The sequence below is a fragment of the Mesoplodon mirus genome (genome assembly GCF_964341445.2).
Source record: "Mesoplodon mirus genome assembly, chromosome: 13".
Lineage (NCBI taxonomy): Eukaryota > Metazoa > Chordata > Mammalia > Artiodactyla > Ziphiidae > Mesoplodon > Mesoplodon mirus.
The window spans coordinates 7,947,938-7,965,175 of record NC_138989.1 but is presented as its reverse complement, the minus strand read 5'-3'; the positions used below and the strand labels follow the sequence as shown (position 1 = coordinate 7,965,175).

The 17,238-nt window shown below is 52.3% G+C and overlaps 1 protein-coding gene across 1 annotated transcript; it reads right to left on the bottom strand.

The window, feature by feature from the left end:
- Positions 1-3,500: 3,500 nt before the first annotated feature.
- HPD (4-hydroxyphenylpyruvate dioxygenase) lies at positions 3,501-13,100 on the bottom strand. The gene is made up of 14 exons (XM_082640810.1): positions 13,022-13,100; positions 12,877-12,903; positions 12,275-12,337; positions 11,831-11,935; positions 11,157-11,199; positions 10,883-10,965; positions 9,807-9,896; positions 8,774-8,877; positions 8,302-8,379; positions 7,602-7,764; positions 7,396-7,467; positions 5,641-5,763; positions 3,940-4,056; positions 3,501-3,865 (listed from the first exon to the last, which is right to left on the bottom strand). The coding sequence occupies exons 1-14, from the start codon at positions 13,022-13,024 to the stop codon at positions 3,755-3,757; spliced, it is 1,182 nt and encodes a 393-aa protein (XP_082496936.1). The 5' UTR covers positions 13,025-13,100; the 3' UTR covers positions 3,501-3,754.
- Between the last annotated feature and the right edge of the window lie 4,138 nt (positions 13,101-17,238).

Here is a 17,238-nt window from a genome sequence, read left to right as displayed (position 1 = left end):
TGTCAAGTGGCAGATACCAGTGTTGGTGAGCGCGGGGTGAGGGGCACTCACACACCGTTAGTGGAAGCATTAGTTGCTGCAACCTTTAGGAGGAAAAATTAGATATTAATGACCAATATTTAAAATGCACATAGAGCTTCCCTGGTGGCTCAGTGGTTGAGAGTCCGCCTGCCGATGCAGGGGACACGGGTTCGTGCTCCGGTCCAGGAAGATCCCACATGCCGTGGAGCCTGCGCATCTGGAGCGCTGTGCTCCTTGACGGGAGAGGACACAACAGTGAAAGGCCCACGTACAGCAAAAAAAATAATAAAATAAAATGCACATAAACTCTTGGCCCAAATGTTCCACTGTCAGGAATTGAACCTGAGAGCCACGAGCAGGCAAGGATACTGTACAAGGACGTTCTTGGCAGCCTTACTTGCGAGCAAAGAAATGAAGGCAAGGGAGGTGTCTCTCATTGGTGGGCTGTTTTCCTGGAATTGTCCATCCAGACAGGTGGACACCACTAGAGGTGAATTCGTGGGAACAGAAAAAGAGTTGACAGGCAGGGCCAGAAAAGAGAAGGTAGGGGCAGCTGCTGGCCATTCGCTTATTCATTCAACCAATATTTATTGAGCACCTACTATGTGCCAGGTACTCCTCTAGGCACTGGGGCTACAGGAGTGGAGAAAACACACTTCCTGTCTTCAAGGTGATTGTGTCCTTATGGGTGAGTCAGGCAAACATGAAGATAAATGCTATGATAAGGAGAAAAATAGCTATGAGAAGGGGGTGTCGGTGGGAGAGGGGCGAAATTTTAAACAGGGTGGTCAGGGAAGCCCACTTACCTGACATGTGAACAAAACTCAAAGGAGAAAAGGGAGTCAGCCCTGTGGAGACCCGGGTCAAAGGAGATAGGGAGTTAGCCTGTGGAGACCTGGGGGAAAGGTATTCCAGGCAGAAGGAACAGTGAGTGCAAAGGTCCTGTGGCAGAAGACTGCCTGGTGTATTTGAGGACCAGCAAGGAGGCCTGTGTAGCTGCAGCCGAGTGACGGGGAAGGGTGAGTAAAGGAAATGAGCTCTGAGAGGTAGACCTGGTGGGGGAGTCGGGGAGGCAGATGCTGCAGAGCCTTGCAGGGCAGCACAGGGACAACCCAGGGCGTCCAGCCCAAGGCTCACAAAAGAAACACGCGTGCAAATCTGAGTTTCCTTCAGCTTTCCTCTCCAACCTGCTGCTGAATTCTCCACCTCGATCAATGGCGTTTCTATCCCACGCCTCCACCCACCACAGCTGCCGCTGGTTCCCTAAGCTCACAGGCTGGAAATCCTGGGCTTCTCCTTTCCCTCAGCTACCAAGGCTGATGGTTCCCCTTCTACAGTATTCAAATGCATCCACCTCTCCCTCTCTCCCTCAGTCCCACAGGGAAAGTCCTCTCTTCACTGCTTCTGCTGTGGGGGCCAAAGCGAAGCCTCAACTCAAGACGTCTGCATGCACAGAGCAGATGGGGCTGTGCTGGAGAGAGGCAGGTGCCAGGTAGACCTGGGCGAGAGCCCCTCATCCAGGCCCCTCTCCAGAAATAACAAGAGCAAACCCATAGCGCTGACGCTGTGCCAGCAATAGTTTTAAACATCTTTGATATCAAACTCACCATAGTGCAGGACTCCCCTGGCGGTCCAATGGTTAAGACCCCGTGCTTCCACTGCAGGGAGCCCGGGGTTTGATACCTGGTCGGGGAGCTAAGATCCTGCATACCGCTCAGCCACAAACAAACAAACAAAACAAACAAAAAACAACAACCAAAAAACAGTAGCGCTAAGAGGTATTATCCCTATTTAACAGACAAGGGAAACCGAGGCACTGAGAGATCAAGTAGCTTGCCCAAGACCACACACAGCTAGCAAGCGGCTGACCAGGTAGTGGGGCTCCCTAGTCTGTGCTCAGCTAATGAGGGTCGGCCCTGCCCACACCCCATCTGAAGAGGCACCTACCGCCCTGTGCCAGCTGGTTGTCACTGCACAGGAAGGCAAGGTCAGAACTGCCTGGTTGTCCCAGGTGGAACCAGAACCGTAGAGTTTGTATGTGAAATATCCTGACCTTCTGAAAGGTTGACTCGAATTTCTTAAAACCAGGCAGACGAAATAAAATACATCTGTGAGCCAGATCTGGCCCGTGAACCACCAGTTTGCAAGCCCCTGTGTTACAGAATTTCCCTTCTTTGCATGAACCATGGGAAAATAGAGGGAAGGTATATTTGACCAGCAGCACCGGCCTGGGACCTACCGTTGTTCCTCTGGTTTCTCACTGCTGTTCTTTTCATTTCTGAATTCATGATCCTAGAAGCCAAGTTTCTATAACTTGAGGGGGGTGGAAAAATTCCTCCCAATTCCTCCATTACACCAACTCCGATTTTTTTTCTGACACTGAGATCCACCTGCTTCTAGTTCTGAGTTGACTCCTCCTCAGGGAGGGTTGTCAAGCATCAGAAGTAGAGAATTCCCTGGCCGGCCGGTGGTTAGGGCTCCGCACTCTCACTGCCCAGGGCCAGGGTTCAATCCCTGATTGGAACTAAGATCCCACAAGCTGTGCAGTGCAGCCAAAAAAAGGAAAAGAAAACGAAGAAAAAATCAGAAGCAGAAGAGATCCTATTTGCCCCCACCTCCTCTTCCCCGGTTTTGAAGAAAATTTTCCTTCTAAGTGTTTTAGGACCAGCAGCTCCTTTCCCAACTGTGTCACTCTTTTTTGCAAGGGCCATTCACACCTGAGTATGAACTAGCCTCTCTTCAAATGGAGTCCACGCCTGGAGCAGGGTTGGGGGGAGTGGAGCTGCAAGGGGGTGTGAGGGAGTAGGCACTGCTGTCTGCCGTGCTGCGGGTAGAGGGCAGAAGCTGAGGGGCGCAGATCCCTTCTACCAGCTCTCACACCAGGAACCATGTGCCGTGGGTGCTGAGCGAGGATGATGCCCCAAAGTCCCTGGGCTAACACTCTCTTAAGTCCAGAAGTTTGGGTTCAGGGCAGCCAAGTTGGGTACAGCTCATCCTTGGAGATCGTAACGCCATCGGACAGGATGCTGCCAAGCTCTGTCCCACCTTAGGGCCTTTACCCTTGCTGTACCCTCCTCCTGGGATGCTCTTTCCCCAGATTTTCCCATGGCTGGCTCCCAAACGTCACCTCCCAGCGGGGCCTTCCCTCGATCGACATTAGTCCTTCCTCCCACCTTCACCTCTACACAAGCTCATCACCTGCTTCATTTTCTTAATAGCATTTACCACTCTACAAAACGCTATTGTCTGTCTTTCCCTTTAGCGTGTAGGCCCTCTGCACCACTTGGTTCCAGAACTCCCCGCGACCTGCGCGGTCCTACTCAGCCCAGCGCTTGCCCCCGGCGCCTCCTCGGCTCCCGCAGCCTCTGAATCCCTAACGCGGATGTCTCTTACAGTGCTGCCGCCCTGAGCTCCCCCTGGCGGCCAAACAACCTCACTGCTCCAGCCCGGCACAAACACGTGGACACCGCCTTGGACCCCAGTCCGCTTTATTCCGGAGGGCGGGAGACTGAACAGCCCAACCAAGGGGGCGAGTTAGGAGGTAGGCGGAGTCTTGTGGGGGCGGGGGAGGTCCCGGAGCCGGCTAGTGGGCGGGGTCTAAAGGGAGTGGCCAGTAAGGAGGGCTCGCTGTTCAGGGCCTGTGGAGTGGGCGCGTTCCAGGACGAGGGGGCGTGGCCCACCGTGCGCCCGCAGGTGGGCGGGGCTTCGCTGGGTCAGGCGGCACCAGAGCCGCCTACCTGCCGGGCGCAACCCCGTTGGTCTCCATGTCGGTGAGGTTGCCCCGCAGGTCCTGCTCCTCCTCGAAGGCCTTGAACAGTGAGTTGAAGTTGCCGGCTCCAAAACCCTGGAGCGGGAGAAAGGAGGTGAGCTGCGGGCCCAGGAAGCCAACCGCTGGGGACAGGCGGTCTTTAGTGGTACCTGGTGGTTGTAGCGCTGAATGACTTCCAGGAAGAGCGTGGGCCGGTCCTGCATGGGCTTGGTGAAAATCTGCAGGAGGTAGCCTTTCTCGTCGTAGTCCACCAGGATTTTCAGCTCCTAGGTGGGAGACAGGGGACTGGGTAAGGGGGAGACTGGCTGGCCCCTCTAGCCTGGAATGGTGGGATATTTAGGAAGGCCATGGTGGCTTCTGCACCCCCAAAGCCAAGAAAAGACCCTTTTCTGCAGCAGTTCCAGACACCTCCAGATAGATTCTCCAGTTGTCCTATTACCACCTCCCCGCCTCAGCCCCTGTGTTAGCCACCCAAGGCTGGCCTGGATCACCCAAGTAGCACCCACACAGCTCTCCCTGCTGCTTCTCTTGCCTCCTTACAATCCATCTTCCCCACATTCAGGGATCTTTCAAAAATCAGATCATCTCACTCCCCTGTTTAAAACTCTCCAGTGGAAACCAGAACCCTCATATGTGGCTGGTGGAAATGTAAAACGATGCAGCCGCTGTGGAAAACAGTCTGGCAGTTCCTCAAAAAAGTAGAAGTAGAGTTACATATGACCGACCCAGGAATTTGACTCCTAGGTATCTACCCAAGAGAATTAAAACGTATGTCCACACAGATACTTGTTACCCAGATGATCATAGCATTATTCATGGTAGCCAAAAAGTGGAAACAAATGTCCATGAGCTGATGAGTGGGTAAGCAAAACGTGGTCTATTCATCCAATGGAATATTATTCAGCTATAAAAAGGAACAAAGTACTGACACAGGCTACAATATGGATGAACCTTGAAAACATGATGCTGAGTGAAAGAAACCAGTCACAAAAGATTATATGATTCCATTTATATGACATGTTCAGAAAAAGCAGCTCTATAGAGACAGGAGATCAGTGGTTGCCTAGGGCTGAGGGTGAGGAGGTGGAATGGGGAGATTGGGAGGTGGTGACTAAGAGGTTTGAGGTCTCCTTTTAGAGTGATGAAAATGCGCCAAAATTGATTCCAATCATGGCTGCATAATATAGTGAAGAGCCAAAACCCACTGAATTGTGTATTTTAAAAAATGATGTATGTTATGTACCTTAAATATCAATAAAGCTGTCAAAAACAAAACCAGAAAAACCTCCAATGGTTTCTGGCCACAGAAGAACAAAATCCGAACTCCTAAATAGCCTACCAGAGGAATCGGCTCCTGCCTACCTCTTTGACCTGGGCCACTCCTCAAACACTTCCTTTCATTCACTCTGGCTCTCTTTCTGTTTCTCAGATACTCAGAGCTTGCTCTTACCTCAGGACCTTTGCACTTGCTGTTCCCTCTGCCAGGACTGCTCTTTCTCTAGGTCTTCACACAGCCAACTCCCTTTCATCATCTCGATTTCACGGAAATGTCACCTCCTCAGAGAGGCCTTCCCCGACTGCCTCCTATATAGCAACCCCAGATCACTCTCTGTCATAGCCTGTTTTAAGTTTCTGCACAACACCAACTCTCTCTCTCTCTCTGATGGTGTTTGTGTTATTTATTTGTCATCTGTCTTCTCACTAGAATGCAAGTTCCATGACGGCAGGGACCTGGTCTGCTTTCCCGGCTGCATCCCACTGCCTGGTGCAAGGTTGAGATAACATTTGTGAGGCAAGATGGAACTCAGGGCTTGTTCTCGGCTGACCGAGGATCCTGGTCTAGGCCTTACCTCCAGAACATCAATATTCTCCTTCACCCGGATCTTGGCCGACTTGAGCTTCTCCCGCAGTTGTTTGTAGTATGTGGACGGAACAGCCAAAAACTCCATGCCTCTCTCTCTCAAGTGGCGAATCTGTCTCAGAGCAGGGTCAAGGTCAGTCCTTCTCTCTCCATGCTCAACACTCCCAGCCAGGGGGAAGTGCTAGGCCAGGAGGAGGCAGGGTCCCTACTCCAGCTTCCCCAAACTGCCAGGATGCAGTGTGACCTCATCCCCTTCCTCCTCTGGGCCTTGTGGGTCCCGAGGGAAGAACAGCAATCACTAACATTTATGGGACCTCATTACGTGCCTCTCTCGAGCACTTTCTATGTACTGTCTTATTATGTCGATGCAGTAATCTTTTGAGACATTTGGATGATTATTCTCCCCATTTCATAGCTAGGAAAACTGAGGCATTGAGAGATTAAGTATTAATATCTATTCTCAACATAGGAGCCAGAGGGATTTTATTAAAATACAAGTCAAATCATGTCACTCCTCTGCTTACCCAACGGGGGTGTCTCAGAGTCACATTCAAAGTCCTCACCATCTGCCCCCACTCCTACCTTCTGGCCGCATCTCCTACCCTTCTCTTCCTTGTGCATTCTGTTCCAGCTGTTCCTTTAACCTTCCTCTACCCTGGCTGTCCCTTCTTCCTGGGGCGCTTTCCCCAGATTTCCACTGCTTCCTCTCTGTCTTCTGCATTCTTAAATGTCTCCTTCTTAGCGCCAGGACTTTGGTGACCACCTAATTTAAATATACAAAGTCCCGGGACTTCCCTGGTGGTCCAGTGGGTAAGACTCTGCCCTCCCAGTGCAGGGGCCTGGGTTCGATCCCTGGTCAGGGAACTAGATCCCACATGCCACAACTAAGAAGCCCGCGTGCCACAACGAAGATCCCGTGTGCCGCAACTAAGACCTGGCACAGCCAAAATAAATAAATTAAATAAACTAAAAAAAAAGAAAAGAGAAGGAAAAACTTGAAATTAAAAAAAAAAAGTCCTTCACCCTCCCTCGCCCATGGCCCTGCTTTATTTTCCTCTAGAGCACTCACTGCCATCTAACAGATATTTTACTAATTTTGTTCTGTGCCTCCATAAGGGTGGAAACTATTGTCTTGTTGGCTAATGTATCCCAAGTACCTGAAACAGTGCCTGGCACGTAGTAGGTGCTCAATAAACATCTATTGCGTGGATGAATGAATGAAGTTGCCATGGTCATGGTGAATTCTTGGTTGGGCTGGGACTGAATGGGACAGGCCAGGCTCTTGTCCACTTGGTCGTACTGCCACATTAAGAACAGGTGGGACCCAGCCTCCCCAAGGGCTGGAGCCATAGACTCAGGACATTTAATTTGGATAAAAGGACCTAGTGGATCTTGTAGCTTAATATCCTCGATTTCAAGTTGATGCAACTGAAGCCCAGAGAGGGGGTTGAATCCCCCAAAGACTCACAGTAAGTTACTGGCAGAACCAGGTCTAGAGCCCAGGCTTCTTGTTACTCTGGCACTTGCTACCTCTGTAGCAGAGAGACCAAACTCTCTAGGGTGGGAATCTGCCTGCACATGAGTGGCACGAGCCAGTAAGGGAGCCCTGTCAGCCGTCTGGGCTGACGAAGGGGACCCAGGACTGCCACTCGTCACCCCCATCCCCAGCCTCTGACTCCGTTTTGCAGAGTTTGGCTCTGGAGCTGAATGGGAGGTGAATTAGGACCAGGAATGGGCTTCTAACCGCTGTGATGATGTCTTCAGTCTTGAGAGCAATGTGCTGGACCCCAGCGCCCCCGTTATAGTCCACATATTCCTGTGGGAGGGAAGCAAGGAAAGCATTGTCAGTGGCCCCGTCACCCACACCCCTGCCCCTACGAGAGCCCTCAAACCTCTTCCCTGCTTCCTTCTTCCTCAGCCAAGGCCCCCGGGGCCCGAGGGAGGCCCCACCTGGATCTGGGACTTCTTCCTGCCCGGCGCTGGCTCGTTAATGGGCATTTTGATGGACTCCTCGTAATTGGCCACCACGATGGACCGCAGAGAGCTGTACTCCGTGTGCACCTGCGTGTCATCCACCGACCAGAAACGGTGGAACTGCAGGTTCTTCAGGTACCTGTGGGGGGGTGGCCAGAAGGGCACAATGGCTCTGATGTTGGCCTGGGACCTGCCCCCCGCCCCTACTCCACCTTCCAGAATTTGTTCCCTGAGCAGGCTCCAAAAAGGGTACCACCTTTCACATCACGCACATCATGGGTTTGTACCTTTATTATGACAATTTTCCTTTGGGTGGAAGTAAAGCATCTGATAACAAGGTCCGTATCCATGGCACCACTCTAACAGATCGAGGTGCTTTTGAGAAAGGCTACTTGCTTCTAATTTGCACACACGTGCTCTTTGGGTAGTGACAGCCTTCCTCCAAGCCTCCCTGGACTGTGACACCCCCTGTGCTGATTCCCCAAGGTTCCTCAGAGGGAGGACCGGTGGGTCACTTCGGGCCTTAAATCCTCTGGTCTCCATGGTGACAGTTTTTCAGGGAACAGATGAATCAGTGACCTCAGACTAACCTGCCCCCACCTCGTGCTCTATTTCCCGACAAGACCTGGCAGTGGGCCTGTCACACATGTGGGAAGGGCTTGGGCCAGGGACTCACCATTCTGAGGCAGACACCATCTCCTGATCAGGCTGGTTTCCCACAATGTGATCAATTATCTTGAGACTGCAGTTGGGCCTGGGAGAGGAAGGCAGTTAGGGGGTGAGGAGAAGGCTACTCCCTAAATCTCTTCCTTCCCCCAGCCCCTCAATAACAGTAACTGCTCATTATTCCATAGCACTTACTCTAGACACTTTATCTGCATCAACTCACGCACTATTACTAGCCCCATTTTACAGATGAAGAAACTGAGGCTTAGAAAAATAACTTGCCAAGGTTAAATAGCTAGTAAGTGACAGAGCTGGGATTTGAACCAAGGCAGTTGGGTTCCAGACCCTAGGCTCTTGGCCTCTATGCTGCCTCTTCATGCCATCCTGGGGGATGCTCAGGGGCTCCCCAGCAGGGACCAAGATGTTCTGTCCCCTCTGCATGGAAGAGAGGGCACCCCACCCTTGCCCCAAGGGGCACTCACAGCTTAGAAAGTAGGGGGTCGACGAATGCTGGGGCCTCAAATCCAGGCAGGAACCAGCCGGTGTAGTTCATCTTCTCCACCAGGGTGTGTGTAGTGTCCCCATACTGTGGGTGGCGAACAGCCTGAGGTCCCATCCCTGCTGGGGCCAGGCTGCATTTCATGGTGCCAACAGAGCCCTGGGTTCCAACCCAGACCTGGCCCTAACTCCAAGTGTGATTTTGGGCAAGTCACTTCCCCTTTCCAAAATGAATTGCAGTCTGACATTTGGGAATTTGACAGTCTGTCTGCCCCACAGGACCAGAAGCTCTGTGGAGGCGGGGATGCCATTTTGCTCATGGTGCTGTCCTGGCACATAGTAGGTGCTCAATTAAAATGTGTTGCCTGAATGAAGAATGATGAGGATGTTGGATCTAATTATGTGGAAGGGCCTTTTCAATCATTCTAACAATCTTTAAGTTGTATTAAATCTTGAGGAGGAAGGACCTATGATTGTATCAGGTGCTAAACAGACTTGGTAATCTTTGCTGCGTGTCTGTGATATGCCAAGCGCTGTTGTTCTAAGTGCTATACACAAATCATCTCATTTGATCCTTTAAATGACCATGGGAGGAGTTATAGCTGAAGAAACAGGCACAGGACGGTTAATTAGCATGTGGCAGAACACACAGGTGGGCCACGCAGGTGGTAACTTACTCATTTAAACGGAGTCGCAGAGAGGTGAAGTGATTTGCCCAAAGTCACACAGCCTGAGTGGGGCGGGGCTTCCCTCCCACCTCCTTCCCCAGACCCACCCATCTCCTTCCTTGCTATCAGCCCCCACTGGGGAGGAAGGGAAGCCCAGAGGTGTGACTGGTAGCCCTCCTCAGTCTCTGCACACCAGCCAAGAATACAGGAGATCAGAGTCCAGGGAGAATGTCTGCACTTCGAGGCACAAGTGTGGGATGGTATAATGGAGTCAGGGGTTGGGGAGGGGGGTCCGGGCATCTAAGTGGGTGTGGACAGCAGGAGAGGTGGGGCACTGAGGTTAACTCACCGTCTGCAGCACAGCAAACTTCACCTTCCCAAACTTATCTTGCTCTACCCAGGGTTCCCGCACGATCTTGGCGCCTCGTTCCCGGGCTTTCTGCAGAGGAGATGGGGTGGGAAGGTGGTCAGTGCTGGACCCTCAGTGCTGGACCCTTTGTCTGCCCTGCTGGATTCCGTCTGCGTGGTCCTGCCGCAGCCTCCTCCAGTTTTTCCAGCCCCAGGCAGGAACTCCAGTGAACTTTAGCTGTTGCCCTTGACACCCATGGCTCATGCCCATTTGGCAGATAGGGAAACTGAGGTCCAGGCCCAGAGCTGGGGCTATTTAAGACAAACCAGGTGGGGGTGGGGGTCTGTCCTGCCTGTCCTGTGCTAACTCACTCTGTGGCCCTCCGCCCTCTCTAGTCCTCAGTTTCTTCATCTGTAAAAAGGGTGGTTGGATAAGACAAATACAAGCTGACATTTATTGAGCACCTACTATGTGTCACACCTTCTGCCAAGTGCCTTACATGCATGAATCATGTATTTGATATTTAGCAAAACCTTATTACTGCATGTCTATGCTTATCATATGTCAGGCACTGTTGTAAGTACTGGTCTCTTTAATCTGCCCAGCAACATTACATGAAAGGCACTATTATTGTCTCTATTTTATAGATGAGAACATTGAGGCACAGAGAATTTAAGTCATTCACCTGAGGTCACACAGCTAATAAGATTGAGACCCAGCAGTCTGCCTCTGGAATCTACACTCTGAACGTCTAAACTGCCTCTTGAATACAGCGTTTGGTACAGTCATGCTCAAGAAATGATAATTGTGATCTCCGTTTCCTCTTTGTAACAACTCAGTGAGGTAGGTGGTTATCCCCATTTTACAGATGCCGAAACTGAGGCTCAGACAGAGGTTGCATGGCTACTAAGGGACAGAGTGTCACTGGAACTCAGGTGTGTGTCAACCAACATCTGGGCGCATCACTCCAGCGTGGCAGTGTCTTCCAGCCCTGACTGATGGGAGTCCCTGTCGCAGACAGAGGGCAGGCCGAGCCTCACTGGTTCGTCTCCGCGCCAGCCCAGGTGTGGCCTCACCTGCACGATGTAGTCACAATCCTCCACCTCGAAGGCAATGTCCTTCACTCCGTCGCCATGTTTCACCAGGTGATCGCCCATCTCTGTGGCCGGCAGGGGAGGCAGGTGGCGCTGGAGTCATGGCCCCTCCCCTGTACTCTCAGCCTTCTGGGCTTCATCTCCTTCTAGGCTGAGGCCCCCTCCCTGAACCTGATCCACCCCTGGGTCCCTAACCCCCACCCACAATACCACGTCTCCACTCCCTGGCACCCCAAACCCTCTGGGGCCCCCTCACCTTTGTTCCAGGGGTTGAGGGCAGAGGAGAAGATGAACACAATCTGAGACATAGAGGAGAAGGGAGGCGTGGCTGGTGGCTCAGGTGAGCTTCTGGAGGTGCACCCCCAGCCCCCCTCCCTGCCCACCAGCGAGATACCCCTGGTGGGACATTAGGACAAAACCCCTCTTCCCAGCCAGGCAGGACTGTTGACCCTGGGTTCCTGTCCTTTCTCAGCCTTAGCTTCCCCTCTGGTCCTGAGGGATGGGGGCTTCTCCCGTGCCAGACCCTCCTGGGGCCTTGGGATGAGCTGCTGGTCAAGCCTCCCAGTGGGGAGAGCCCCAGGGATCCATGGACCAGGGCACTGCTCAGATTTCCAGTCTGACGTCTGAGGCCTTTGCCAACCTTTCCTGAATATCTGTGAGACCAGCGTTGGGCCAGGCCGAGACGTAGACCAAACCAAGAAGGTCCCTGTTGCATGTCGTACAGAGGTGCCGGTGGAGGGCCCAGTGGGGGCTGACCTCAGTGCATGCTCCGCTAACCACACCGGGCAGCCTGGAAGAGCACTGGGCCGCCTGGAGGAAGGGCTTCCTGGCCTCCTGCACCCAGAGGTGCCAGACCTGTCAGGGAGCTCAGAGACCAGCAGGGAGAGAGTTGGCCCTCCTGGATGGGTGGGGTCCTGGGTGGACACTCACCTTCCCTTGCTTGATCACGTGGCTGACCACCTCCCGGGAACCCGTCTCCAGGCCTTTGTAGGCTAGGGGTTCAAAGCCCATCTTGCTGCAGTAGTACGACGCGGCCTGAATCACAGAGTTGCAGACGGGCCCGTGAGGGTCGAGGGCCCGGCCCCCAGTCCCCCCAGCCTGTCTGCCCTGTTGCCCCAGGTGCCAAGATCCTCCTGGGAAGAAAGCCCGCTCCCTGGCCCACGCTGATCTCAGGTAAGTGTCCCACTGGGGTCCGCGGCCCTGATTGTGTAATTAGGATCCAAAGAATGACTGTCCGTCCTGGGACTCTCCCAACATTGGCCCTGATCCTCCCCTCCTGGGGCCCAATCACAGACCCAGCTGGAGAACTGCCCTTGTCCTGGAGGCCCCCTTGCCTGCCCTCTATCCGCTCCCCACACCTTGCCCAGCTTTTACCTGCTTCGCATTGCCAACCCAGAAGGTCACGGAGTGAAAGTGGAGGAATCGGCCTCTCTCAGGCTGCAGAAGAAGAGAAGGGGCAAGGCTGAGTCCCTAGAAGTGGGTCTAGAAAAGTGCAAGTGGAGAGGTGTCCCCTAGCCACCTCCCTTGTCCCACCCTCAATCCCAGAACTGAGGAGAAGCCAACCCGCCCCACCCTGCTGCTCTGAAGGCTTGCCAAGCCTTGAAAGAGGTTTCTCATGTAGAAATTGAGCTCCTGTGGGCTCGGGATTGGTGAGCCCCCCTCTCTCCCAGGAGGCCTGCCCAAGTTTCACTGGGGGAAACAGCCTTATGCTACAGCGACACAGATTTAAGTTAGACCTTAGAAAGAACTTCCAGACAGGATTAAGAGATTGGCAGGAATTTAAGAAGAGGTAAAAGTTTTTCTTAGGTGGGCAAGGTTGAGTCCAGCTCAGTCTAGACATGGCGGGGGAGGGCAGAGGTGAACTTGAGTGTGCATCCAGAACGTCACATAACCATTGTAGCTATTATTCCTCTTCTGCTCTGCTCTAACATCCCAGTCTCCTGGGGCCCTGACCCCACATTTCCCCTCCTGCTTACCTTCTCTCCTTTGTTGCTGTAAGTCGTCTAAGGAGAAAGAAAAGGACAGTAAGACATGGAAATTTGGACACAAGGTGCTTCTGGAAATCTCACTCCAGATCCGTGCCGTTGGCAAAAGCTGCCATGGCTCCAGGCAGGCTCTTACCATGACTGATCTTGGTCACACTTCCTGCTGGGAGGACTGGGATGAGAGGCCAGCAGAGTGCTGGACAGAAATATTTAACACCCAACAAGTCCCGCCCCTGGCCTCCTGGCCTCCTGGCCTTCCTGGGGGTGGGAGCTGATCCTGGAAGCTCCTAGGCCTGGAAGCCTCTGATCCAGCCACGGCCTCATTGGACAGGGTGATGCTGCCAGGCCTAGAAAGGGGGAGTGACTCGCCTAAGGCCACCAGCCAGTTGGGGGCAGAGCCGGGGCCAGAAGCCAAGGGCACATTCTTTCCAGGACCCTAGGCTGGGACTACGATCTTTGCCCTCCAGAATCCAAAGCTGAGAAGCCAAGGCCAGCTTGGGTGCAGAGGTGGCTCCAGAATTCTTATTCAGGGAGAATTTGAGGGGGATTAGGGACTGGTCTTGAAGCCAGCCACTTGTTTGCATAGCAAGTGTATGGTTTATATTTAGGTAAAAAGGTTGTATTCAATAGTGGTTAGAGGCATGGGTATGGGGGTTTGAATCCTGGAGGTCTACATACTATGTGACTGGGGAAACTCCTCTAAGCCTCAGTCTCCCATCTGTAAAATGGGAACAATAGTAGTGTGGCAGGGCATTAAATGAGATAAACGTAAGTTTTTGGAATAGAATCTGGCACACAGTAAGATCTCTGTTAATGCTGGTTATGATTAGTTATGTTTCTTTGGGGCTTTGCGGGGGCTGATGGAGAATAGGGGGGCCTTGGCGTTGCCACAGCCTGGATGTTGGGAAAGAGGTTGTGGCCCTACCCCTGGCCCAGAGTGGTGGGAAGGAGGAGCTTACGGCTCTGGGAGGAGGAAGGCCTGGGTTCCTCCCAAGCATCCCCCATACCCCGAATCCTCAAGGCTCACTTTCCTGGAAGATGGAGTAGTGACTGCTGGCCAGCTGTGGCATTTACCTGAGGGCTCCAGGACAGCCCCCTGCCTCTAGCTCCACGTCAGTCCCCAGAAACTCTATTGCTGAGACATCTTCCTGGGGAACTGACTTCATCAACTATCCTCATTGCCTGGAAACTCTTCCCAGACCCTGATGCTGGCAGTCTCAGCCAGGGACTGTGCCAACCCCACCCCACCCTCTTGCATTTTGGCTCCCTAAATGTCCTGCATTAGCCGTTTTTGTTGTTGTTGTCTTTTGAGAGTAATATTTATTTTGTCCTAATTATAAATAATTCATAGGTTTTCTTTCCAATTTACTTAAACTAAAAACAAAAAAAGTTTATGGGACTTCCCTGGCAGTCTATTGGTTAAGACTCTGTGCTTCCACTGCAGGGGCTGCAGGTTCGATCCCTGGTCGGGGAACTAGATGCCACATGCATACCACACCTGAGTCCATATACTGCAGCTAAGAAGCCCACATGCCACAACTAAAGATCTGAGGTGCTGCAACTAAAGATACTGCATGCCGCACCTAAGACCTGGCACAGCCAAAATAAATAAATAAATATTGAAAAAATATTACACTATGTATATATATACACACCACATTTTCTTTATCCATTCAGCCATCGATGGGCACTTAGGTTGCTTCTATATCTTGGATATTGTAAATAATGCTGCAGTGAACATGGGGATGCAGATATCTTTTCGAGTTAGTTTTTTTGTTTTCTTTGATATATACCCAGAAGTAGAATTGCTGGATCATAGTTCTACTTTTAATTTTTTGAGGAATCTCCATATTGTTTTCCATAGTGGCTGCACCAATTTACATTCCCACCAGCAGTGCACAAGGGTTTCCTTTTCTCCACATCCTTACCAATGCTTATGTCTTGTCTTTTTTTTTTTTTTTTTGCGGTACGCGGGCCTCTCACTGTTGTGGCCTCTCCCGCTGCGGAGCACAGGCTCCGGACGCACAGGCTCAGTGGCCACGGCTCACGGGCCCAGCCGCTCCGCGGCATGTGGGATCTTCCCGGACTGGGGCACGAACCTGTGTCCCCTGCATCGGCAGGCGGACTCTCAACCACTGTGCCACCAGGGAAGCCCATGTCTTGTCTTTTTGATGATAGCCATTCTAACAGGTGTGAGGTGATAGCTTATTGTGGTCTTGATTTGCATTTTCCTGACGATTAGTGATGTTCTGCATCTTTTCATGTACCTGTTTGCCATTTGTACGTATGTCTTCTTTGGAAGAATGTCTAGATCTTCTGCCCATTTTTCAATCCAATTTATTTGTTTTTTTGCTAGTGTGTTATGAGTTCTTTATATTCAATATATTTTAGATGTTATCCCCTTATCAAATATATGATTTGCAAATATTTCTTCCCACTCAGTAGATTGCCTTTTCATTTTGTTGATGGTTTCCTTTGCTGTGCAGAAACTTTTTAGTTTGATGCTAGCCCCACTTGTTTATTTTTGCTTTTGCTTGTGGTGTGAGAAGCCTTTTTTTTTTTAATACAGAAAAACGGATTATCTTGGCAAGTTATGACCTCTAGGATCATTCAATCCAACATTCTCATTTCTCAGATGAGAAAAACTGACAAACAGCAAGAAGGTGCCTGACATTACTCCCCTCTTTTCTTCCTCCTCCTCCTCCCTCCCTGCCTCCCATGTCTTTCCCTACCAACCAGGGAGCAGAGAGGGGCTTGTAGCAGGGAGGAGCTCCCCTCCCCACCCTCCTCAGCAAAACCTGCTAGGTCCCCTGGGCCACTCTCAAGTTTCCACCTCCTCCAGGAAGCCCTCTCAGAACTCCCCAGCCCCAGGTCAGAGGTTCAGCTGCTTGGTTGCCATGGGTCAGCTTTAGTCAGCAACCCCCGAGGTGGGACCCAGGACAATCAGAGAACTTTCCTAAGCCACCCAGTTAGCAAGTGGCAGAGTAGAACTGGAATGGGAATCAGGCTATTCTAACTCCAGAGCCCACACTTTTCATCTCTGTCTTGCCTTCTAGACAAATGGGACATATTGATCCCCCAACTAGACAGATGGGGAAACCAAGGCTTGGAGAGGGAACATATGTCCCTGGGGTTGTGGAGCTGGTAAGAACAGAGATCCAAGCTCTGGCCTATTTGCTTCTGAAACTGGATCCCCTTCCACCAGTCCAGACACCTTTTTCCTTTTCTCCGTTTTCTGGGCAAATCTGGAGGCAGGCGAGGTGGCCCCACCTCCTTATCCTGCCCCTGTTGGGCCAGCCTCCTCTCAGTGTCCACCTTGGTCTCCTGGGTCTAGGTTTCCAACTGAGAAAATGGGGGTGGAGGTGGCCCAGAGTGGCACTCACAGGCCAGAAGGTTCCACGGTGGGGAGGTGTCTCAGCGCAGCCCTCCCGTCCCAGGTGAGGAGGAGGACCTCGTCCCCTTGCTCTCGGCAGCTGACTCAAACCCCCGCTCGCGGAACCTGGCCTGGCCTGTGTCCTCGGCACAGTCAGTGTTTACTGAATCAAGGAAGCATGTCAGCAGCAGCAGCAGCCCTGGATGCCAAAGTCAAGTGTCCAGCTCAGCTGGCCAGGGCTGTTGTCTTCGTCCCTCCTACCCTCTGGACTTTGCTCCCAGAAACACTGTGGGTCTCAGTCACACTCGGGATACACCCCTAGGTGCCTCCCCCATCTGTGGGCAGGGGTGGGAGAGGGGGGACCTGCAGGACCCAGTTTTTGGAGCCCCCGTGTCCCCTCCCAGATGCTCCCTCTCAGGCTGGGCCCAGTTGGAGAAGAGGTCAGCAGCGGATGGCTATGGCTGTCTTGGTTCTTTGTTCCCGAGTGGCCAGTTTATGCCCCTCCTGAGCTAGGAGCTGGGTCCCAGAGGCCTTGCTCAAGGAGCCCGCTATTCAGATGGGCTCACTGACTCACCCTCCACTGGGCCCTGGTGTGTAGAAAAGGGTGAACACAGCAGGCTTGAGGCTGCTATTTGTAGAAAGACCTGCTTGCAAGGTTGAGCCTTGGTTGGCGTCGAGGAACTTGGGCTTCAGGAAGGTTCCCACCATCCCCAGAAATGATAAGAGGCCTGAACTGTACAGTGTGGCTTATGCCGAACACCTGCTTGTCTCCTAGGAGCCTGGGGTTTTGGTACGTGCTGTGCAGTGGGTGCCTTCGTGACCAGCCTCCAATGAAAACCCTGGAGCTTTAGGCTCAGGCACACTTCCCTGGTAAACACTTCATAACCTCTTGATGGAAGAAATAAGTGCATCCTGTGTGACCCCGCTGGGAGAAGACCCTTAGCATCTTGCCCCTGGTTTCCTCTGGACCTTACCCACAC